This window comes from Sinohyriopsis cumingii, chromosome 3 (genome assembly GCF_028554795.1).
Source record: "Sinohyriopsis cumingii isolate HCF-2022 chromosome 3, ASM2855479v2, whole genome shotgun sequence".
In the NCBI taxonomy this organism is placed as follows: Eukaryota; Metazoa; Mollusca; class Bivalvia; order Unionida; family Unionidae; genus Sinohyriopsis; species Sinohyriopsis cumingii.
Window position 1 is genome coordinate 48,455,696 of NC_142963.1, and position 26,738 is coordinate 48,482,433.

Sequence of the window (26,738 nt, forward strand, 5' to 3'; positions counted from 1 at the left end):
CATGACTATCATACTGGAGGTCTAGTAATAAGATTTTCTGTATAGCCCCCATGACTCAAACTGGAGATCTAGTAATAAGATTTTCTGTACAGCCCCCATGACTATCATACTGGAGGTCTAGTAATAAGATTTTCTGTATAGCCCCCATGACTATCACACTGGAGGTCTAGTAATAAGATTTTCTGTACAGCCCCCATGACTATCATACTGGAGGTCTAGTAATAAGATTTTCTGTATAGCCCCCCATGACTATCATACTGGAGGTCTAGTAATAAGATTTTCTGTATAGCCCCCCATGACTATCACACTGGAGGTCTAGTAATAAGATTTTCTGTATAGCCCCCATGACTATCACACTGGAGGTCTAGTAATAAGATTTTCTGTATAGCCCCCCATGACTATCATACTGGAGGTCTAGTAATAAGATTTTCTGTATAGCCCCCATGACTCAAACTGGAGATCTAGTAATAAGATTTTCTGTACAGCCCCCATGACTATCATACTGGAGGTCTAGTAATAAGATTTTCTGTATAGCCCCCATGACTATCATACTGGAGCTCTAGTAATAAGATTTTCTGTATAGCCCCCATGACTATCACACTGGAGGTCTAGTAATAAGATTTTCTGTATAGCCCCCATGACTATCACACTGGAGGTCTAGTAATAAGATTTTCTGTATAGCCCCCCATGACTATCATACTGGAGGTCTAGTAATAAGATTTTCTGTATAGCCCCCATGACTCAAACTGGAGATCTAGTAATAAGATTTTCTGTACAGCCCCCATGACTATCATACTGGAGGTCTAGTAATAAGATTTTCTGTATAGCCCCCATGACTATCACACTGGAGGTCTAGTAATAAGATTTTCTGTACAGCCCCCATGACTATCATACTGGAGGTCTAGTAATAAGATTTTCTGTATAGCCCCCCATGACTATCACACTGGAGGTCTAGTAATAAGATTTTCTGTATAGCCCCCCATGACTATCACACTGGAGGTCTAGTAATAAGATTTTCTGTATAGCCCCCCATGACTATCACACTGGAGGTCTAGTAATAAGATTTTCTGTATAGCCCCCCATGACTATCACACTGGAAGTCTAGTAATAAGATTTTCTGTATAGCCCCCATGACTATCATACTGGAGGTCTAGTAATAAGATTTTCTGTATAGCCCCCATGACTATCATACTGGAGGTCTAGTAATAAGATTTTCTGTATAGCCCCCATGACTATCATACTGGAGGTCTAGTAATAAGATTTTCTGTATAGCCCCCCATGCCTATCACACTGGAGGTCTAGTAATAAGATTTTCTGTATAGCCCCCCATGACTATCACACTGGAAGTCTAGTAATAAGATTTTCTGTATAGCCCCCATGACTATCATACTGGAGGTCTAGTAATAAGATTTTCTGTATAGTCCCCATGACTATCATACTGGAGGTCTAGTAATAAGATTTTCTGTATAGCCCCCATGACTATCACACTGGAGGTCTAGTAATAAGATTTTCTGTATAGCCCCCATGGCTATCATACTGGAGGTCTAGTAATAAGATTTTCTGTATAGCCCCCATGACTATCATACTGGAGGTCTAGTAATAAGATTTTCTGTATAGCCCCCCATGACTATCACACTGGAAGTCTAGTAATAAGATTTTCTGTATAGCCCCCATGACTATCACACTGGAGGTCTAGTAATAAGATTTTCTGTATAGCCCCCATGGCTATCATACTGGAGGTCTAGTAATAAGATTTTCTGTATAGCCCCCATGACTATCACACTGGAGGTCTAGTAATAAGATTTTCTGTATAGCCCCCATGGCTATCATACTGGAGGTCTAGTAATAAGATTTTCTGTATAGCCCCCCATGACTATCACACTGGAGGTCTAGTAATAAGATTTTCTGTATAGCCCCCCATGACTATCACACTGGAAGTCTAGTAATAAGATTTTCTGTATAGCCCCCATGACTATCATACTGGAGGTCTAGTAATAAGATTTTCTGTATAGCCCCCCATGACTATCACACTGGAGGTCTAGTAATAAGATTTTCTGTACAGCCCCCATGACTATCAAACTGGAGGTCTAGTAATAGGATTTTCTGTATAGCCCCCATGGCTATCATACTGGAGGTCTAGTAATAAGATTTTCTGTATAGCCCCCATGACTATCATACTGGAGGTCTAGTAATAAGATTTTCTGTACAGCCCCCATGACTATCATACTGGAGGTCTAGTAATAAGATTTTCTGTATAGCCCCCATGACTATCATACTGGAGGTCTAGTAATAAGATTTTCTGTATAGCCCCCATGACTATCACACTGGAGGTCTAGTAATAAGATTTTCTGTATAGCCCCCATGACTATCATACTGGAGGTCTAGTAATAAGATTTTCTGTATAGCCCCCATGACTATCACACTGGAGGTCTAGTAATAAGATTTTCTGTATAGCCCCCATGACTATCAAACTGGAGGTCTAGTAATAGGATTTTCTGTATAGCCCCCATGGCTATCATACTGGAGGTCTAGTAATAAGATTTTCTGTATAGCCCCCATGACTATCACACTGGAGGTCTAGTAATAAGATTTTCTGTATAGCCCCCATGACTATCACACTGGAGCTCTAGTAATAAGATTTTCTGTATAGCCCCCATGACTATCACACTGGAGGTCTAGTAATAAGATTTTCTGTATAGCCCCCATGACTATCATACTGGAGGTCTAGTAATAAGATTTTCTGTATAGCCCCCATGACTATCATACTGGAGGTCTAGTAATAAGATTTTCTGTATAGCCCCCATGAATATCACACTGGAGGTCTAGTAATAAGATTTTCTGTATAGCCCCCCATGACTATCACACTGGAGATCTAGTAATAAGATTTTCTGTACAGCCCCCATGACTATCATACTGGAGGTCTAGTAATAAGATTTTCTGTATAGCCCCCATGACTATCATACTGGAGGTCTAGTAATAAGATTTTCTGTATAGCCCCCATGAATATCATACTGGAGGTCTAGTAATAAGATTTTCTGTATAGCCCCCATGACTATCATACTGGAGGTCTAGTAATAAGATTTTCTGTATAGCCCCCCCTGACTATCACACTGGAGATCTAGTAATAAGATTTTCTGTATAGCCCCCATGACTATCATACTGGAGGTCTAGTAATAAGATTTTCTGTACAGCCCCCATGACTATCATACTGGAGGTCTAGTAATAAGATTTTCTGTATAGCCCCCATGACTATCACACTGGAGGTCTAGTAATAAGATTTTCTGTATAGCCCCCATGACTATCATACTGGAGGTCTAGTAATAAGATTTTCTGTACAGCCCCCATGAATATCATACTGGAGGTCTAGTAATAAGATTTTCTGTATAGCCCCCCATGACTATCACACTGGAGGTCTAGTAATAAGATTTTCTGTATAGCCCCCATGACTATCACACTGGAGGTCTAGTAATAAGATTTTCTGTATAGCCCCCCATGACTATCATACTGGAGGTCTAGTAATAAGATTTTCTGTATAGCCCCCCATGACTATCACACTGGAGGTCTAGTAATAAGATTTTCTGTATAGCCCCCATGACTATCACACTGGAGGTCTAGTAATAAGATTTTCTGTATAGCCCCCATGACTATCATACTGGAGCTCTAGTAATAAGATTTTCTGTATAGCCCCCATGACTATCACACTGGAGGTCTAGTAATAAGATTTTCTGTATAGCCCCCATGACTATCATACTGTAGCTCTGATCTGCACCATTTTTTTAAAGAACCAACTAGATAAATATATCATAAAAAGTCTTTCAGTGAAAACCCCATGCCTATCAGACCAAGCATCTATAAGATTTTTAACATGGCTACAGCCATATTACGTCTGATTGGTAAGTTTTCATTCAGGCCTTTTAGTGCAAAACCCTATATCATTATGACCATATGTTCAGAAGTATCATTAAGAAATATTTAAAGCTGGTTCCTATTTAGGATTAACTAGACATCGTGACAAATCTTTAAGTGAAACAACATACTGTCATCACAAAAGTTAAAAATTAGTTTGGACGGGAACAAGTTTTAATAAGAAATGTATGTCAAATCTTATTGTCAGATTTCCAGCATATAGATGATGCTGCATAATGACATGTACACCTCTCTGAGTAGTAGAATGTTTCTCCTCAACACGACTGCACTTTCAGCATATATGTGTGTAATATGCGAATTTTACCAACATACTTATAGGTTACTGCATTTGTATGGGAAAATAGGAACGAGTTTTCGGAATGAATACTGCATGAACTTGTGAGTGCAGTATATCCTTCTGACAAAACGAGTTCATATTTTTCCATACAAATGCAGTAATCTTTTTATTATATGCTCATTTTTTTATTCTAACTAAGGTTTAATTATATAAACAAAATACACAAGAAACAACGTAAATGAATGAATGCCGTATTCCAAACTAAATACACAAGCGCAGATTTGACATTACAAAATGACATCATTATTAATTCGCATATAGCTCCGACAAATAAATTTGAACTTAGTTGCGCGCTCGACATAACTTTCGAAAGCAAATGGCATGTCAAGTTAAAATCGAAATTTGCAGTCATATTGTGAATGAATGTGCATTGCAACGACTTTTCCATTTGATTGGAGTGAATATATTTTGGTATTTTGTTTCGATTCGATGAAGATTTGTGATTTTGGACTGGATTCATCTGTGCAAATTATACATGAAATACATCAGATTGAAGTGGTGCGGGAGAAGCGTGTTTACATCTGCAAATGTGTTTCTGTTTCTGTCATTGAATGTTTGAAATCATAACGTGGGAAAATATGAAGTCTTTCAATTGCAATTTTCAAAAAGACGCTATGGAATTTAATGTGTATTTCATTTTGAGTGCAGTAAGGAGGATGCAATTGCACTTATCAAAATTACAGCACACTTTCGAAATGTGTAATCCAGACTGAAAACCTATGACATGGCTCATGTAATTCGGATTTGCAGAATTAAGAAAAAAACATTTTGAGGAAATTCAGGATGTTAAACTGTAAGGATATTTTATTTTGCGATTCTTATCACCAGATAAAGAATACAGTATATTCCTTGTCACTTGTATGCTATTTGTAAGGACATAATCGTCCGTCTTTTATATAATGTAGCTAGCCTAAATCCGTAACATTGTATCAATGCAGAATGTGCCAAAACAGCTGGGGCTTATTTTTTTTGCAGTGCACGAAACATGTTTTAGTTCATTCAGAAACAAATTTAAATAACCACAATGTAAGGAGCCTCTTACGTGAGTGTATATGATTTGTTTACCAATCAAAAGTGCTGGTGTCTGTGTCATTGTTTGTTTACAATAGAAAGTAGTTCCTTTATTCACATGAATGCTATATGTGTATTGTCACGCGTGTACAGTATCAGGGAATACTAAACGATTCAGACAATGTAAAGTTACGGGGAAAAAAATGAGCATATAATAAAGTTGCTTTCTTCACTAGTTAAGATGCAGATTGTTACCTATTTGCCTAAAATACAAAACACAGTTCAGCTTTCTGACCTTCAAAGATATTCTGAAAGGCAAGTGTACAGGATTGGCAGGTATGGCTATATGAAAAAACATAAATATGTTACCTCTTTCTGACTGCATTAAACTGTTGAAAATCATAATTTTCAGTAGTTTGTCAGTTACAGCATTATCATTTTTTGAATTTGTATGTAATATAGCTGTTTTTAAATATATTATTTAGTGATAATATTGTTCCTCATGTAGACACTGTTATGTCAAAGAACAGACATTAAATAAACAATTTCACAGAAAACTTTTATATATATATATATATATATATATATATATATATATATATATATATATATATATATATATATATATATACCTTTTGTAAAGATATAATTTTTGGTAATTAATAAATTAATTTATGTACATTAATTTCAAGGGAAATGAATTGTAAGGCAAAAATATAGAAAACACAAAAAAGCAAACATACAAATAACTATGTCAAAAACATACCATACTGCTGTAGGATTCTTTAAAATTGCAAAATGTCAAAATCTGGGTATAGTTGTTCAAGGTCAAGCACATGATAATTACACAAATAAGTGAAAATGAAAACATTATTTATTCTTATGAACCAGAAACAAAGCTTTATAAAGAAACTGTAACCTAAAGCTTTTCCCCATAAAATGCAAAACCAATTAATACAATTGGGTCAAAAAGTACCGAATATGGTTAGGAACAGAGTTGTGTCAATTTTGTACCTTTGTATACAGGGGTATTGGAAAATACTTGAATATCTTTCACAATATCCCATTTGGCCAACTTGTTGTCATATGTGACACACGTCGAACATGTGATTAAAGGATCATAAATATAACTATATTTATAATATTAAAAGTTAATTTGTGACACATACAATGCTTAAAAGTAATAATAATGTTCTGAATTGTTTTGTCATGAAAATTAAAACTTGCTATGGTAATGATATCATTCAATTCATAGCAAGAAGAGCATTTGGCAATATCCATATATTCCTTTCTGATGGAAACTACCAAAGTACCAGTGCAGTGAAAAAGGAATGTGTTTTTAAACAATGAGAAGTACAACTAAAATACTACAAGCAATAAACATAACCTGTAACACAAACATTTGCATGCTGTCTCAACAGAGCAATCTTAATGAAAATCGGTACAAGTGGTTAATAAAATATTAAATTCGACTTGAAACAAAAACTTTTAACATACTATTTAAAGCCACAGATGTCAAACCTCATAACACCAGGATCAAACTATAAGATTTCTTTTTTGTGATGATTCAAATACTAAAATCAAACATGAAGTAGAAAAACAGAACAAAGTGTTAACCAGTTAAAGGGAGCCATGATCATACACTTACATTGGAAGTATGGCTTCTTTATACGGAGTGGCAACATAGTGAGGGGCCAATGTACTAAGTGCATGGCATTTGATCTTGCTGTACAATTACTTTTGATCATGATGTACAATTGACATTTGATCTTGCTATCCAGTTTACATTTGATCATGATGTACAACTGACATTTGATCTTGCTATCCAGTTTACATTTGATCATGATGTACAATTGACATTTGATCTTGCTGTCCAATTTATATTTGATCATGATGTCCAACTGACATTTGATCATGATGTCCAATTGACATTTGATCATGATGTCCAACTGACATTTGATCATGATATCCAATTGACATTTGATCATAATGTCCAATTGACATTTGATCATGATGTACAACTGACATTTGATCTTGCTCTCCAATTGACATTTGATCATGATGTACAATTGACATTTGATCACGATGTCCAACTGACATTTGATCATGATGTCCTATTGACATTTGATCATGATGTCCAACTGACATTTGATCATGGTGTCCAACTGACATTTGATCATGATGTCCAACTGACATTTGATCTTGCTCTCCAATTGACATTTGATCTTGCTGTCCAATTGACATTTGATCATGATGTACAGTTGACATTTGATCATGATGTACAACTGACATTTGATCATAATGTACAATTGACAAAAATAAATGCAACTGAATTCTACTGATTCCAGCCGAAGATATATCCATTTTGAAGAGGATTCAATTCATGCTGACAACTTTACATGGACTTTTGTTCCAAGCAAGATAAAGAGTAAATAATGAGAATATCAGTACAAGTGTAAGAATGAATGTAGTATAAACCTGAATAACAGTAAACATTACACAAATAGATCTTGCAAAAGTTACAATTGCAAAAATCAGTATCGAAAATAAAGCAAATGCAGCCCCCTCACTGTAAAGTACCTCAGTACAACACAGTACTTCATACAAAACAAGTCTGGTCTGGAATCTTACTTTACTGACTGAATTTTCATATTCCACATACTTTCAGTTCTTGGCTTAGTACAAATCAATTACACTATGAGTTCACATAAAATATACTGGATCAAAATATGGTTTATACATTTTTTGGGAAAAAAAATTTATTACATAATACTGCTTGCTATTTACCCTATTATATGGCACCTCTATGACTCTGAACAATCTTATAGTAAGTATACAGTGTAAGAAGGCAAACAAGATGTCTTTTTGTGAGTAGGTAAAACCTGAGTGTAGTCAATGATTACACAGCTGACCACTATGATGCTTGTTGTAGTCTCAAGTAGCCATTGCAAAAAGTTAATTTTCACAAAGAAAATAAAATTCAGACTAAAATGATCCTGTTAACAAATGCTGGATCATTTCCTCATTATTATGTATACATTTTTTTCTTTACACTGGCAAAAAACTTAACTTTTGATAGGCCCTCTATGAGTCAGAATTGTTATACCATTAAACTATATGCATAAACAGATATGTACATACAAAATTTATTCAATGAATGTCATAGGCTTTTAGTAGCCCTGAAGTGACAGCATACAATTTACCCAATGAATTGTCATAGGCTTTGAGTAACCCTGAAGTGACAGCACACAATTTACCAAATAAATATCATAGGCTTTGAGTAACCCTGAAGTGACAGCATACAATTTACCGAATAAATATCATAGGCTTTGAGTAACCCTGAAGTGACAGCATACAATTTACCAATAAATATCATAGGCTTTGAGTAACCCTGAAGTGACAGCATACAATTTACCCAATGAATTGTCATAGGCTTTGAGTAACCCTGAAGTGACAGCATACAATTTACCCCAGGAATATCACAGGACTTTAAGTCACCCTGATGTGACAGCACAAAAATTATCTAATGAATTTCACAGGCTTTGAGTAACCCTGAAGTGATAGCACACAATTTATCCAGTGAATTGTCATAGGTCTTGAGTAAGCCAGATGTGACAGCACACAATTTATCCAATGAATTGCCATAGGTCTTGAGTAACCCAGATGTGACAGCACACAATTTATCCAATGAATTGCCATAGGTTTTGAGTAACCCTGATCTGACAGTCACAATTTATCCAATGAATTGTCATAGTTATGAGTAAACCTGAAGTGACCACACACAATTTATCCAATGAATTGTCATAGTTTTGAGTAACCATTAAGTGACAGAACACAATTTATCAAATGAATTGTCATAGGTTTTGAGCAAGCCTGAAGTGACAGCAACTATTAAAACCATTGTGCATACATTAGTAATTATAATAATTAGCTACTACAGCTGAAGCCTGATGCGAGAAGTATGCAAACAATTCATATTTTCGTATACTTGGTCATGTTTATAATATACAGTTTACTTATCACAATAAACAATGCATAACTACTTCCAATGGCACTCGTTAGAATGGATATTCTATGTTGTTGTTCTTGTTGTTCTATGGTTTAATGCCATTTTTCAGCATAAGATAGGCTATACATGGCAGCCAGTATAACAGGTGGAGTAAGAACCCTGGAAAACCCAGGAAGAACCACCAACCCACAAGAAGCTACTGGCAGGCTTTCCCACGTATCCACACTGGCCGAGCCTTGGACTCGAACCCATGCAGACAGAGGTGAGATGGCAGTGATCCGGAACAGTGAGCGCTTTAGACCACTCAGCAATATTCTATGTACCGTAGGTAAGGATGTATATAGTGCAACAGAAATAACCAAATTAGTGAGTGTCATGTAACTTGCCTCTCAACATAAACCTAAAACACCTTGCAAACCATATAGTGAAACTTATACAGTCCACATTTACTTGTTTTACATGTATTTTAGTTTTACAATTAAAAATTCAGACTTGAATAAATTTATAAGTCTGAGAGAATATAGGGGACTGAGTTGGCAATATGGTTTTCATACGTACAGCATAAAACTTGTTTCTCATATTTCCTGACTTATGCTCACAATTAGTTCACAAATATAATATTACAAAATAGTGGTTAAAATGAAGTTCTTAAGTTTTGTATCTGCAGTTTGATATTCCAAACAATCAGTTAAACAATCCTTGTTAGTTGTCTGCATTCAACCCATCATTTGCAGTTGAGTCCAGATCAAAACATAAAATCAAGCTTGTGCCTACAGAAACGAAAATCCCTGTAACATTATCAAAGAAAAATCTGTGGTCCCAAACTTAACACTGATACTTAAACTATGTCAGAAAAGTGCAAAGCACAGTGACTTTCTTTGGTTGTAATGATGTAGTACTAACTTAGATGCATCTCATTATTAAGTTTCATAATCCATACAAAAACAGAAACCAATAAATGATTTTTAAATGCAAAATGTCAACAATGTCACTGAAGCATGAAATATTTATTTTTGCAAAGGGTGTGGTATTTCTCAAGATACATTATTAAGTTTGTGATTCTAGATAGGATAGTATGTACATAGCATGCAAGAAACCATGTGGTCATGAGCAAAAAATAAAACCTAAACAAAGTAAATAAAATGTGAAATGTACATCACAGTGACCTTTCATTGTTTGAGCGTGCGACTAATACTTATATACAATGATCTAATTGAATGATTCAAGCACGACCATTAAAAGAAAATATTTAACAAATAAAAAATAAATATTTAGCCAGTCAGTGAAGTGTACAAAAAGCCAGTTACTGCCTTTTGTGATGATGGTTAAGTGATGCAATCCATTTCCTTGTTTGATGATTTCAGGTATCACAATATGGGGTCATCTAGCTTGATAATTCTAGTATGAACAGAGTTTGAAAAATAAACTTAAAACAAAAAACTAATGAAAGTTAAGTGTAAAATATGTGTCAAAGTAATCTACTTTTTATGATTTAATGTATAACAGTAAATATACAGGATCAGGATATCTGCAAAAACTCGACCCATGCAGTAATTTACAAAATGTAGGTCACTGTGTCCTTTTGTGCTTTAATTCATTAACCCCTGGAGATTTTTGTCATTTACACCTGAAATGCGAGTAGGAAACACATTTTGGAGGCTATTTCTGAATACATCCTAATACATTGACTTCCAAGATATTTCCCATTAACCTAATGCCTAGCTGTGTTAGAAACATCGTTTTTCATTGGCTATTTTGCTCATGCATGAGCAGAATGGTAAAATGTGGAGTTATATTTTTCATATCGAGACCACTCTTTATTCCAAATGCCCATCTTATCCTACTTTTTGCAAAGGTTCATCTGTCTGTCTGCAGTTCATACTGGTCTGCCTTAGATCTGAGACCAAAAAGTCTAAAATCCTGACACAAAATTGGATTCCAACCATGGGCGAACTTTGGGTGGAAAAAATTGGGTCCAAAAAATGCAGCTTTTCCTCTGTATTTTGTAGTGCAACTAGAAATTCCAGATTATCTGGTATGATTGTAGAGCTACATCTGTCTACCTTTCTATAATACCACCCACTTTAGTGTATCATACATGACCTTGACGCTACAGTGCTTGGTAGTAGGCTACTACCTCCCTCCACGTAAACTCGTCACCAGAAGTTAATGTGTTAAGACGATATGATTAAAAATCCATCATTTAAAAAACATTTGAAAAAGGGTTGATTTCAATTTTGACAAATTACTTTTAAATTTATATACTGTTGTATAAACAAGGACTGGATTTTTTGTAAAATCAACTTGTCTTATTGGAATTCGTTAAACCAGTCTCCAAACCTGTACTGATAAAGGGGCTCTTATAATTTTTAATATATAATTAAAGGATGACAATTTCTCATTTCAGCTCTGAGAGTCAACAATTTGGTCAACAAATTTGGCTTAAAATGACTAGCAGTTTGTTTTCTAATCTGAGTTTCCTCCAAATATTCCCACCCCATTTTTTATATATGGACGTTTGGGTGTGGGGTCACTGCAATTGCATATAAAAAATTTGGAATTTGCTGCCACCGTGCGGTAGCAAGATATGGTAGTCGCTTACCAGCAGGCCTATAAAAGTTAAATTTATGTTATATTGACTTGTACATGTATGAAATTGATAGGAAAATGATCTTTTTTCTCAGAAATGGCAAATATTATAATCATAATGTCTTTAATCCGCTGACAAACTACAGCATAGATGAAACCTGACCCTGTACTTGCCATTAGCATTACTAGTCAAATGACTTCACAAATCTCAAATGACAACATCGGAAGTCCAATAGTAACGTGATATCAACAACAAACAAACTCCTCTTTCATGTCGTTGTACAGAAATTGAATTATATTAAATAAAAGTATGATACTTTCTGTAAAAGCAAGCAAAGAGTACATGTCAACATGGTTGTTGCATGATACAACAAAAAAGTTGTTCTCGGAATAAGTAAATATGAAAATTTTGTGTTCTTTAATTTTTGTATTTTTATTACAACCAGATACAACTTTCATTTAATATTTTTTAAATATTTTTTTTTCTCTACAACATTTGAAAATGTGGGTTGTTAGATTTGTGTACTCATGCAACTTGCAATGCAGGTCACATCTCATCAACACCATAGTTTTATTTTGTCCTTCAGCAGATTAAAGACATAACGATTATAATAATCACAATTTCTGACAAAATAGGTAATTTTCATATCAATTTCATGCATGCATCACTCGATCTAACAATGTTTAAAGTTTGCAAGGCCATCCAGTAAGCGGCTACGCTTTGCCACCACCATGTTGGCCTCTTGTGATGCTAGACTGGTTTTCATACTTCCATGTAAGAAAAGATACTGATATCGAGCTGATTTTGAAGATAAAAGTCTACCAGACGAATCTAATCCACTGAGCATTTGGTTTTACTCAGCACATATGTTTATTGCAAGCACCCAAATAATCCATACTGCACCCTCCAAATATTTTGGTTAGAACTCGATAAATTTAACTCACGATCAGTTTAGTTATGACTCAATTACGTGATTGTTTGGGCCGTCAAGTGCTGGCGGAAAATTCACGGGTTTTTCCCTGACTTTTATCAATATTTGCTAAATTCAAGGACTTTTCACAGTTGGGAAAAATTATCATTTCTCCCGAATTTTTCCTGATTTCCCGGTAGCATGGGAACCCTGTCATTAACATTTAATTTTTAAAAATTCAAATGTAGTTTTCTTGGTGTTGGTGGGGGCATTAATTTTAATTATGTGATACTATCCTGCTTATGATATAAAAAGTGGTGTGCAACCTACTTTACCAAGCATAATAAAAAGCCAAATTCACAATGAAGGTAATGTGAGTTACAATGATTGGTAATGGACAATAATATGAATCTGGGAAAGTCCATAGGCAGCAATTATGCAAAGAATTTGTTTCACAAGTTAGTTTTTCCCTAATCACTAACATCCTGAGAAGGGGAAGAAAAAGGATAAAATGCAAAGCCAAATGCTAAAACTTATTTCTCTCTTTTTCATGCTTAATTTAACTGAGAAAAACCTTGATCAGGGGCATACTCCAAATACCTATGAAGAAGATGTACACACCTGATATATAAAAGTTGCTTGTTAATCCCTAAAGCAATGGCAGATGCTCTTGGACAACAACAATGCAGACATTACAGCCATGCATCTGAGAAAAGAATGGAGTATGCATGGGCAATGATAGTGTGGGGTGTCTCATGGGAGAAATCATTTTGTCTTCAGTGCAAAAAGGCTAAGGGCACAAGTCTGGAGGATGGTGGCAGTAAACTTCGTTCACTGCCTTATCAAATGTTCAAACTTCCTCCTCCTCAAACACTTGGCCTGACAGGTGGGAAGGAGCTGGAAATCCAAATGTAGGAGAAGAGATCGAACTCATTTGAATCCATCATGATGGAAACAATGTCATTGTCTTTTAGCTCTTTCACAAGGCAAGGTAGGGCTTTCTGTCTTAATATCTCAAGAAATGGAGATGTCGAATTGGGGTTGTCCCCATCTTGAATTAAGACTATTTCATTGGGGGAATGGGGGAGGGGACATCATATTTTCATGTTTAATGGGGGCTTTACAGGTAATAAAGCAGTAATAAATGCCTCTGACCAGTTCATGTGGCAACAACACAAGTCAACTGTTCAAACACAAAGGTCTGATTATTACTATCCTTCAGTCAGTCTATTTCAGGGCTAAAATCATCCTAAAAAGTATGTGTCAGTTAACAGTTGGCATTTAACATGATAACAAATAATAAAGAGAACTAATCTGAATATTAAGTTCAGTGTGCTGAATATGTCAAATGCAGGCAGTGCCCCAATTTTGACAGACATTGGCAATGATGTGTTATAACTTTTGTTCTAATATATGCATCTCTTTTGATTTACCTATAACTTAAAATGAATTGGGTTGTTGCACTTTCTAAACTTTTACCTATGCAAATTAGTACCCACAGCAGTCTTCAAAGGACTTAACTGACCACCCTAGCTATTGTCAGGCAATTAATACGTGAAATGGTGGTTGTTTATACCTGACTTCGTTGCCTTTTAATTGTTATATAAGATGCCCCTTGGACAGCTTTATATGAGCTGTAAACTGGATTGTGTTTAAACATGCTACATGTTAGGGGCATATAAAGAACCAGGTTTTTTCCCACAAAGATTAGTAAAAAGTGTTTCTCGAAACACAACCATGTCAGGGGTTTGAGAGTTTCACAGTGATCCCCCCAAAACTGCAGGACTATAAGAATCTGTCATATACTGAATTCAGCTGCTGCATGAAAAAGGGCATATTGCAGGAGGACAGTAATCTGTCCAAATGCACATTTTCTACTGATGGCCACAAGATCTTAACAAGTTTCATGGAAATCCACTGAAAACACTAAAACTAGTTGCATTTGCAAGATTGTGTCATATACTACACTAAACTCCAAGTCAAAAAAGGCAATAACTCTTACAAATTGTGAGAGCAAAGTGATGATTTTAATATTTACAAAGTTTCATTGCATTCCACCAAAAACTAGGACTAAATGTGTTTACAAGATTATGTGATAGAGAGATGGTTGAATGGAGATGAGAAATTCTATACCATCCCCTCTGTGATGGCAGAAGCAGAGTTATCCAAAAGGATGTAATTGTACAACACGTGCAAAACTTACCCATCCAGTTTCATATCAACAGTTATATCACAGCCATGATATCTTGGAGACAGAAACTTGATTTATTTCATCTTTACTATTGCACTATGTTATATCATAGAGGTATTTTATTTCTCATATTCGATAATATATTCAGGATAATACTGATTTATATCAAAAACACAAAAGATAGAGGGATGGTGAATATTATTAACACAGGTGTCATATGTCCCTTTCCTTTTATCATCTCCATCCAATAATGGAGGCCTTTTATATTCTGCATTTCCTAAACATGTTTTGCCAACCAATACTTGGGCAACAAACACAAACTTGTGGTTATTTCCATCAGGATCGGCATAAACATCTGAGACTTTTGCTTCTAAAGCAAAGTAAGTGCCCTGTCCAAATAGGGCTCCTGCTCGGGAACCACCAATGCGGAAGTCAAAGTTTTCTTCACAAATCAGTTCCACTGTGTCTGGTGTTGTTCCATGGTAAAGGTGCATCTCACTGACACATCCAATCCCTGCTTTACCCTCCATTTTTTTTTCCGTCTGAAGAAAGAAAATTAAATACAAGATGATACAGTCATTATACTTGGCAATTAATAAGCACCTAGGAAAGTTTTGAGTGTAGAAAAATGCAAAGAAGAGGCAGAAAAAAGCTTTGTTAATGTTTCATTAATTCTTGTAATTATACTTCAATAAAATTGAGAGAGTGGAAACTTTCTTGTCTAAATTATTACAGAATAATGCCTTTGTTAAAGTAACAATGAACTGTATTTGTTAAAAAAAAAGGACCACCAATGCATAAGAGCTCCAAAATCTCTTTAAATTCTAGCAGGAACTGCAGTAAGATCCTTCCAATTTCATCTAGTACTCAACAGATAGAATATTCTTGCCCTCAGGCTTAATACTGAGTTTGAATGGTGACTTTCAACTTAAATTCCTATAGGTCTTAAACTAAATAACAGAAAGAAAGCAAAACCAACAAGTATTGTAAAATCAACAAATAATTCTCTAAGTTACAAAGTGAAAAGTTAAGAGAAACTTATAGCATTGTGAATTCAATCCCAAATAATCCTAAAAGTTCTATCACAAGTCTAAATGTATAGTGTTCTGAATTAATTCCAATCTTGAATATGCTGTTGTACCAACAGTCTTGATGTATCTCAAAGATATAATCCAGACTGTCTTTGAATGAACTCAAAATAATCCCAAAATAGTGTAAATCCAGTCAATAAACATTTTAATAATTCCAATGAATTATTTAAATAATGATTCCTCTCAAATTATATCTGAATACAACAGTAAATAACTTCACAGGCTGACTGTAAGATAGGAATGAATAATTTTTGCTTATCTCCACCTTATATAAAAACCTAAGACACAATATGACAACTAGAATGTGGTTTATAAGTTTACTTTTAGAGCATTCTCAGGTCAAAAGGCCATGTCAACATGTTTACAAGTTACCAAGTACATTCTATGATCATGGACAAAAGTTAACTCTAAATATTTGTTTACAAGTTACCATTAGCTCAAGCTACAACCCCCACTTATGGATAAAGCTAAGCACACAATATATGTATATAATAAAGTTCATGGGCTGTTTCTCCAGAATTTGTCAGATTCAAGCTCAAATACTAAGTCTAAGTGCACAATTTTGAGGTAGGTCCCAACTCAGTGAAAAAGAAAAACAAATGGTGGTCTTGTATTATCTTAATTCAACAGTGAAGCTGTTATCAGCCAGCATGTTAACTAAATAATGACATAAAAGCTATGTTCATAATGATCTCTAAATTAGTTTATTTGACCTGAAATATTTTATTTTAGGTACAATTAGGGGCAAATATGCTTAAAATCTCTTGAACAGGGATACTTTTTTAAAAGTGTTTTATTTTTAATAAGTGTTTTTAAAGGTTTTCTATTTAGTAATATTTTATTACAGATTAGCATCATTTGTACAAGCTTATGAGCCATTCATGCCAGGACAGTATTTATCAAAGCCTTTTCAGTGGTTTTGAGAGGTCAGTGAAATGATTTCCAACTTTTAGTAATTAGAACTATAACTCATGGCAAATCAGTTATAATTTTTATTAATTTGAAAACCATTAATATAAGAATGCTTTATGAAAAATTATTCAAATTCTGTTAGCAGTCATAAGTCATTTAAAGTTTCTTTTAAATGTTTCAGCAATAGAGGCCAAACTTTTTTGATGGTGAGTTTACTGATGGTGGATTGGCATCATTTGTACAAGCTTGAAAAACCTATATGCCTTATGTTATAATACTTTCTGTAAAAAAGCCATTTAAACTTTTTTCTTCAGCAATAGTGGTCATATTTGATTGAGAATGAACACCATTTGTTCACAACATAGAGTTATATGCTGGCATACATTCTTTACAATTCTGTTAAATATTTAGCTACAGTGGCCAGTATCATTTGTACAAATCTGAAAGACCTCTGTTTCAGAAACCATTCTGTCACATTTGGTCAATTTCTGTTCAACAGTTTTGTGATGCATTTGTTCAAACGTTTTTCTCTTTCAGTATGGTTGCCATATTGAATGCAATATCAGTATCCACTGATACTGAACAAATTTGAAAGAAACTGATGCCATAATGCTCCCTGTAAAATCATGTAAAAAGCATTTAAGGAGTTTTTGAGAAGGAATTGTAAATAACAACTGTGGATTGATGATGCATGACAGATTAAAAATCACTTCATAAGCTCACTATCAAACACCTACACTTTTTCTAATCAATTAGTTACACTATTAAAAATCACCTCATAAGCTCACTATCAAACACCTACACTTTTTCTAATCAATTAGTTACACTATTAAAAATCACCTCATAAGCTCACTGTCAAACACCTACACTTTTTCTAATCAATTAGTTACACTATTAAAAATCACTTCATAAGCTCACTATCAAACACCTACACTTTTTCTAATCAATTAGTTACACTATTAAAAATCACTTCATAAGCTCACTTGGCCTTATCAAACACCTACACTTTTTCTAATCAATTAGTTACACTATTAAAAATCACCTCATAAGCTCACTATCAAACACCTACACTTTTTCTAATCAATTAGTTACACTATTAAAAATCACTTCATAAGCTCACTATCAAACACCTACACTTTTTATAATCAATTAGTTACACTATTAAAAATCACCTCATAAGCTCACTATCAAACACCTACTCTTTTTCTAATCAATTAGTTACACTATTAAAAATCACTTCATAAGCTCACTGTCAAACACCTACACTTTTTCTAATCAATTAGTTACACTATTAAAAATCACTTCATAAGCTCACTATCAAACACCTACACTTTTTCTAATCAATTAGTTACACTATTAAAAATCACTTCATAAGCTCACTTGGCCTTATCAAACACCTACACTTTTTCTAATCAATTAGTTACACTATTAAAAATCACTTCATAAGCTCACTTAGCCTTATCAAACACCTACACTTTTTCTAATCAATTAGTTACACTATTAAAAATCACTTCATAAGCTCACTTGGCCTTATCAAACACCTACACTTTTTCTAATCAATTAGTTACACTATTAAAAATCACTTCATAAGCTCACTTGGCCTTATCAAACACCTACACTTTTTCTAATCAATTAGTTACACTATTATCTGAGTGCTCCAAAAGGTATTTGACAGATGTTCCAATTTTTCAGTTAGAAATGATGAATTACTATTTGGGAAAATATAGACCTATCCAGTAGAGAGTTCTTCCATCTTTACTTCCCCCTGGCTACTATTTGTCACTACATATGTTAAGGTACAGATATTATATATACCTAATCCAAGAAAGATTTAAATAAATATGAGTGTGTGTCACCCAACAAAGACAGAATCAACAAGAGCGTAATCAGTGATGAAATAGCTCACCTCTGTGAAGTTTTAATCAGTCTTGGTACCATGGTAAACAATAATTATCATGCAGAAAACAAATTTATATTAAAGTGATCATGACAAAGAAATGTTGACCTCAGTGACAGGTATACATAATGTAAATTTATAATAAAACAATGAAATAGAGCATTTTTTTCTACAGTAACAAAAAAAAGGTACAACAATCAGTTGACAGAAATACATTTTATATATATATATCATTGTTCTTTAATTCTGCTATTTCCATTGTCCACCCATAGAGGCCTAATTTTAACTGGTGAAAATCACATGCTTTAGATATCAATGGGATGACAGCCAGTATAATCACTACTGGAAGCATAATTCATGCATCAGTGGTTGCCTTGATTAGCCACAATAACTGAGGCATGACAAAATGCATACAGTCCACTCATCTAATTTCTATATTCATTCACATGTACAATGCAGGGTAACATATCACAATATAATATTTACTCATACTTCGATCTGCATGGAATAATATATGTGGTCAAAAACTAAGAACACAGATGCCAAGAAACCTATAGCATCAAATGTAGGTTAGTGTTCTTCTTTTGTTGGAAGGGTGTGATGCTAAGAGATATGCAGCCAACTTTAATGCCCAATAAATGACCTTTAAACACAAAATGATTGAAGCTATGTGCCTTAGCATACCATCTTACCATAGCTGAGTTTTATTCAGTTAGTGACAACAGCAAGCAGCAACTATCAACTAACTTTCATTTAGAGAATGCACTAAAGCATACTATCACTCACTCACAAGTGTCACATATGAGGGATTGAATGCCTAGCATTGATCAACATCAATACGCTGCTCTGTGAGGGGCTTAATAACTGAGAATGAATGTGATAATATGTTGGAAGCAATACAGATGGCCAGGGTCAGACAGCCAACTCTACCAACCAATTACCTGGTGGAAGCCCAGGCCACCCTACTGCCCCAAGCACAGAAAGAAAAGAACCCAACCATTACTGACCAATGACCAAGCCCCTTAAAAGAGACCTAGACAAGCACCCACTGGGATTTTGGGAGATGGATGCATGGCTGGAGAGAGTTAGGGCACCTAACGCTGTTTCTTCCTTTGGAAGGAAAAGAAGGTGTGTTACAGAACTTCTTCTTGGTGTCTGTGGCATCTATTTCCTGTGTGCCATGAACCTGAGTTTGAGGTTGCGTATTGGATTGGGGCTGCATCTGTTTGAAACAATTGGTGGACAGCCTGAGATTAATTTGCATTCCCATACTGTCTGGTCAATTGTGGTGGGCCAGGAATGGTTGGGAAGGACTGATGTTGATGATCCATCTAGTTTTCAAAAGCCAATTTAGGGGAAAGTTATGAACAGAGTAGCCCTTAGAAGGTCTTTACTTTATGGTTAAACAAGACCTTTGAGGAGTCAAGTGCAATGTCACAGCATATATGCAGAAATTACACCAATAATTCCATAGAGAGAAAGATCATATCTGGATGTCATGGGTTTAGCTTCCAACACACGCAAGGTGGCTGGATTTATGGAGGACTTTCTCAACATACTAAATGATGTAGCTGAGATGATGTCATCAGGCTAAGTCAGGGTAATAAGTAGCTTGAATTTCTGTTTCATGGTTTCAGTTGTTCAGAAAGGAAGGCTCCCATTGAAAATACCCATCTTTCTCTTTCTCTGGATGCACCAGAGTCCAACTAGGGAGGTTTAGTAGGCTAATTTGGGAAATATACTTGGTAACTGGCAGTAAGAGATCTGGGGTTTCAACATGATGGAAGGGAACAGACCAGCCTCAGCAGTTCCAAGCAACAGTTTGGTCTGTGACCAACCTCTGAGAAATTAACTCAGTCATGGAGGAATGAGGAAGAAGAATGAGGTCTGGTTGAAGCTACACAAGAGATATTTTCCAAAATGGAAAGGATCTTCTTGGACTATCTGCCAGATAGTTTGGGCACTAGTGCTGGGTTAAGAGAAGTCATTTTCAACTAAGAGGAAGGCATGAACCTGGTAGGACATGTCAGTAGCACTGCTTCTATCTCGAACATGTTAGAGTAAACAAGGATAGAGATGATATCATCATCAACTATTTCTCGAGAAAAATGGTCTATGGTTGAGCAACAAGTGATAAGACAGGTGGAGGATAAATTCTGGGAGATGGATGACCTTAAAGAATATGAAATATGCATCAGTAATTATTGACTTTGAAACTGATGATGCAGATAGTGCGACAGATTTTGATACTAATTCTATGGATGATACTAGCATGACTTACAATGACAGTGACTCTAAGTCCATGGATACATAACACATTTTATTGGTAAAACGTACCTTCAGTGAAAATAAAATGCTAGGTTAAAACTGTCTTAAGACATCCTGTAAAGAACTTGATAACAAATGCTTGTAGATGGAATGTAAAAGAAAAGAAAAATTTTACACATGGATATACATATTTTCATCTTATGGCAGGTTCATGTTATACTGAGTTACCAGTAACAATGACAACAGGAAAATATAATTTTCCTGAATAATACTGCACTCCCATGACCACGAAGTATTACTTAGAAGAAATTCATTCATATTTTCCCATACAAATGCAGTAACCTATAATTAGCCATACATATTAAAATCCATGACAAGAATATTTGTGTAGGACAAAGGAGATTATAAATCTAGCTACAAATGTTGCCAGCACTCCATCCCCATTTCCTCCACTACTGCTAATCAAAATTTGTGCCTTCCTTGCTTTTTCACATTCTTGTCTATACCATAGTTGACATTAATGTACCCCTGTCACTTATGAGTTATTGACAGTGAGATGTATTTGAAGAAAGAAGTGTTCAAACAAGACTGCTATTATGGCAATCTGTACAGAAGAAGTATTCTCACAAGAGGCATCAAATTCTGGCAGGCCACATTGGCATCATTTTTAATCAAGACCATCATATAGTATGAAGTGTTTTAGTCAAAATACAACACAATTTCAATATGACCAACCCTTCAAGAGAAGTGCTGACAAGAATATAACAAGCCATCATGTTGGAGGTCTGATGGTCACTATTTTTGTTTAAGACCAGCCAGATATTGCATGAAGTCTTTTAGTGAAACTGCATGTCTATATGACCATCTATTAAGGAAAAGTAACTGTAACAAAATTTTGAACATGGCTACCATAGCAGCCTCACAATAAATGAGACTGGCATCATTTTCATTTAGGACCAATTAGATATCAGAAGAAGTCTCTTATAACCCCATGTTACTAACATTATTCATTCAGAAAAATCAGCAATAAAATTTCTTAAGAAGTCAACTATAATGGCAGCTACACTGACAGTCTACTCATGGCCATTTTCATTCAGGATGAACTATACCTATTGTAAGAAGTCTTTAGAAAAAAACATCTGCACCATTTTAGCACCAACCAGTCTTCTGGTGAAAATTACATGTCACAATATAATTCTTTCTATATGGTTTGACTGTAGCATAAATACTTTAACCCTTTACCTCATAGAGTGTATGGCTTTTTAGCCCTTCGACATCCATGAACATAGTGCAGTGTACTATAAACAGTACACCAGTTACCTATTCGATTCCATACACATAGGCCTGCCTGTTAACTGTTAAGCAGTGTAGTGTATGTTACATTTAACAGCAATTTTAACCGTTTGACATTTCTGGTAACATTTATTACGTATGGAAAAATTTAAGAGTAAAATCTGATCATTGTAGCTGTGTAATTTTTCACGGAAGAATTTTTTATGTGCTTTAAAATCTTGAGAGAACTCATTCACCATCAAGTCAGCGAAGCTGCATGACCAACCATATCTGCCATTTTTCATACTCAAAATGTACAAGTTTTTTGTCTGCGTCTATCACTAAGTCATCTGACTTTGATAATTTATAAAAACTAATTGCAGCCTACATCAATATCAGAGCCTTTACCCAAGTTATTGAAGCTTTCATAGCTGTAATTCTAATCATGAAAACTTTGAAAGTACTGAACGAAATCCGCTACCTCCATTTTGGAGAGTGGAGAATATGACCCAGTTATTTTAAATAGCAGATTTTGACCAGAGCATAAATAGTGATCACGTGATCTGACGTGAAATGAAATGAATCTAGTATCTAATAGGGGGTTTTCCCCGAAGGTGGCGCTACAAAAACCTGCTTAAAATGGCTGATGTTTACAGCAGGTGTCAAAAGGCGCTTGAATGCGAATCAGGTAGAGGCATCCAAACGCGCTTGTATGCAAATAGAGTAAAGGCGTTAAATGTTTATTTCTTTTTAAGAAACTGGTCATATTAATTTTTTTGATAATGAATCAACCTTATATGTATAAACTGACCTTCATGGCAGAATGCTTATGTTTAAATTTTGTTAAAATTCTGTTCAGCAAGCTACTTTTCAAAATGGCTGCCGTATCTGCTGGTAGATCAGCATCATTTGAACAAATCTTAAAGTCCTTCTTGCCATTTTGTTTTTCTTGTCAACATTGGTCAAAGTATGTTCCACATTTTTTATAATAAGTTATTTTAAGGTTGTTCTGTTTGCAGTAATGGTGGCCATATTTGATGATGGATTGGCACCATTTATTTATAATTAAAAGGGCTTCCTTTGATTTGCTATCTGACAAATTAGGTCAAATTTTGTTCATCATTTCTTGAGTCAAAGTTGTCCAAAGTTCTTTTCTTAATTTAATATGGTGCCCATATTTGATATTAGCTCATCATCATTTTTTAAAATGTTAAAAGTTTTTTATGTTAGCAACTGCGTCTATTTTTGATGGCAGATTGGCAATCAATAAAGAGATTAATTGTTAGATGATGCTATGATGTACCCCACAGCATCTGACTTGTATAAATTATAACAGATACAAAACAAGAAGTCCAAATAAGTCTGATATCATTCACCTGGATAATTATCTGCAGAAGAGCCAAAATGCAAAAGCAATTGGCAAAAATTCTGTATCAGTGAGAAATTACTTCCAGTGCTGTTGATTGCATATATTTTGAAAACACCTGTTTCAAAGTTTCTTTAGTTTCTTGTACTTTTATCCTATTTTTTACAACAGTGTTTGTCAAATATTGAAAGGCTTCTATTTCAGGATGCTTTCTTTCAGAGTTGGTGACAATCTTTTTAAACAGTAATGAAGTTGTGTAAATGTTTTTATATTTTAGTAATGGCTACCACATTTGATGGAGGAGCAGCATCATTTGTTTAAACGTGAAAAGCCTTCATGCTAGGATGCTTTCTATCAAATCTGGTCAAATTCTATCAAGTGATCCTTCAGATGAAGTGATTATAAGCTATTGTATTTACACTTTTCCCTCAAAACCTCATGCACTAAAAGGGCACAAATTACCTATGGACCTATGAAAAACAAAGGTGTGTGCCATTCCAGCCAGACATTGAAAAGACCATGGGAGGGGGTAGCTGTTTAATGATTGAATACTTATTTGATAATCATGCTGGGAATAATTGTCAATAAACAAGTTTTTCTAACGAAATTGTTTGCTTCTTGGTATAAATTACATTTATTTTCAAGACAAGTTCTGATGATAAAACAAGCAATATACTGAAGGTAAGTTTACTAATTTGGATTGCAATTTTCTTTTCTTTATGCTTAACAAATACGGGTAAAGATTTTTGACATTTTCTAGAGAGGAAAAATAGGAATCCAAGCCTTCCCTTACATTACATTTGGTTTGTGAGTTATCTGGATGCAAGTTATCAGGGGAGAGGTGTGTTTATAAATATGGTGTATTAGTATCATTGTACAAATATGAACACCTTTCAAGCCAAGATGTTTCTTTCAAATGTTAAATTAGTATAATTCTCTTGAGTGTATTTTTAAATGGTGGTGTTTAAAGATCTACTTATTTTAAGTGTGTGTGTGTGTGTGTGTGATTAGGATCTTTAATGTAGCTTTAACAATTTTTCAGTCATACTGCTACGATGTCGGCAGTGTGGCAGTTTATAGTAATGTCTAGCACTGGGGCATCATGCAGCAGACATGTAGCACAATGTCCCACCCAGTCACATTATCCTGACACCAGGCCAACCAGTCCTAACACTAACCTCTTAACACTGAGTGCCTAGCAAGGCAGCTGTTACTACCATTTTTGTAAGTCTTTGGTATGACTCGGTCCGGGGTTAAAACCCATGACCTCACATAGCCAAGGCAGACACTCTAACCACTAGGCCACCAGAGTGGTTCCTATTTTTAGTAATGGTGGTCATATATGATGACAGATCAGTATCATTTGTACAAATTTGAAAGCCATCTATGGCAGGATACTTTCTGTCATTTAAATGTTTTCTACTTTTAGTAACAGTGGCAAAATCTGATTGCAGATCATCATCACTTACGTGAAAAAAAATTACAAAGACTTTATGCCAAAATGCTTTCTGAAAAATTTAGTTAAAATCTGTTAGTTATTTTTTAAACAAACTTGTTTTTAGGATTTTGTTTTTTAATAATGATGGCCATATTTGACTGAATATCAGCATCCTTTATATAAAATTTAAAGCTATCTTTGCCTGGATGATTTCTGTTACAGTATATCTGTTCAATTCTGGCGAGTTGTTTTTAGGAAGAAGTCTTTTAAAGGTCTTCTATTTTTAACTAAAGTGGCCACATTTAGTGATGGACTGGAATATTTCAGTAAATAAAAAAAATGTGAAAGACCATTATGCCAGGGTTGCTTTCTGTCGATTTGGTCAAATTCTGTTGCTAGGTTTTGGAAAGGTTGTTTTAAGGGTTTTCTATTTTCAGTAACAATGGTTTTTTGATGGCAGATCATCAGCGATTCAGGATGTTTCTGTCAAATATATTCAACTTCTATAGAGTAGGTCTTCTAGCCAGTTGGCTAAAAATGAAATACATAAAAGTCTGTACCACAGAATCGTAATATTGATCCCACTGCCTGCACATAAAAACTTACAGTGCGTAGTGTTCCCAAAGCAGTGCATTCTGTACTCTCTTGATGGACTTGATTTCTGCATTAGTCATTGACTGTTTGAAATGCTTTGCCACCTTGGCATATTCATCCCTAATGGCTGGTTCCCTATCATATAGACCAAGTGGCACTTTCACAACATCTGTTACTCTCATTGGGGCCCAATGACTTGGCAGTGCCAGTCCCTTTTGTGACTTTGCTGTGGAAATGTCCAATTTCTGTATCTGAAAAAACAAAGATGAATGTATATAAGTTCATTATATAAACGAACTTAACAAAAAGAATGGATTTTGTCTTGCTCTAACGAGTTTTGTCTTCAACCCAAGTGCTGCTCCAGCCATGAGAAGGATAAAGCAAAACAACTAATGCTCAATGTTGACAAACTGGAAGATATACACTTGTCAGGGGAGCTGATCCATTTCACAAACAGCCCACCAAAAAGTACACTCAGTCTAGTAGACAAAAGGCTTCTCTAAAATTAACACTGCTATCAGTCCATTCACCCACTTTCCAAGTAAAATGTCTCCAGCAAACAATGTGACACTTCCAACTACCAGAATCTGCTGCTGAATACAAACTCATGCTTCACTTCCCAACAAATCAGGCATAATGAACTTAAAAATTTGATGATGCATGTCTAAAGTTTATTTATGAACAAGAGGCCAAAGTGTACCCAAAATCACCTGGCTCAAGTAACTTGTAAGCTGACAATTTCACTAAGCAACTATAAGAATGCAACATATGTCAACTATTTCTCAAACTTCATATCATGTCAATTTCACCTAATTTCCCACAACACAAATTTCTGCCAAAGATAGAGGCATAATTAATATACATATTTTCTTGTTAAAGATAGGTAAACTTATTTTTAAAAGCATTGTCAAAACTGTGATGCATA

The 26,738-nt window shown here is 34.9% G+C and overlaps 1 protein-coding gene across 1 annotated transcript in view; it reads right to left on the bottom strand.

Moving 5' to 3' along the window:
* Nucleotides 1-6,131: 6,131 nt before the first annotated feature.
* The window catches only part of LOC149802816 (poly(ADP-ribose) glycohydrolase-like), a 277,168-nt gene continuing 256,561 nt past the window's right edge, over nt 6,132-26,738 (bottom strand). The window contains exons 24-25 of the mRNA XM_089952264.1: nt 25,826-26,064; nt 6,132-15,517 (exon numbers count right to left, since the gene is read on the bottom strand). Coding sequence (XP_089808390.1) covers nt 15,427-15,517; nt 25,826-26,064 — 330 coding nt within the window. The 3' untranslated portion in view covers nt 6,132-15,426. The remainder of the gene's footprint in view (nt 15,518-25,825; nt 26,065-26,738) is intronic.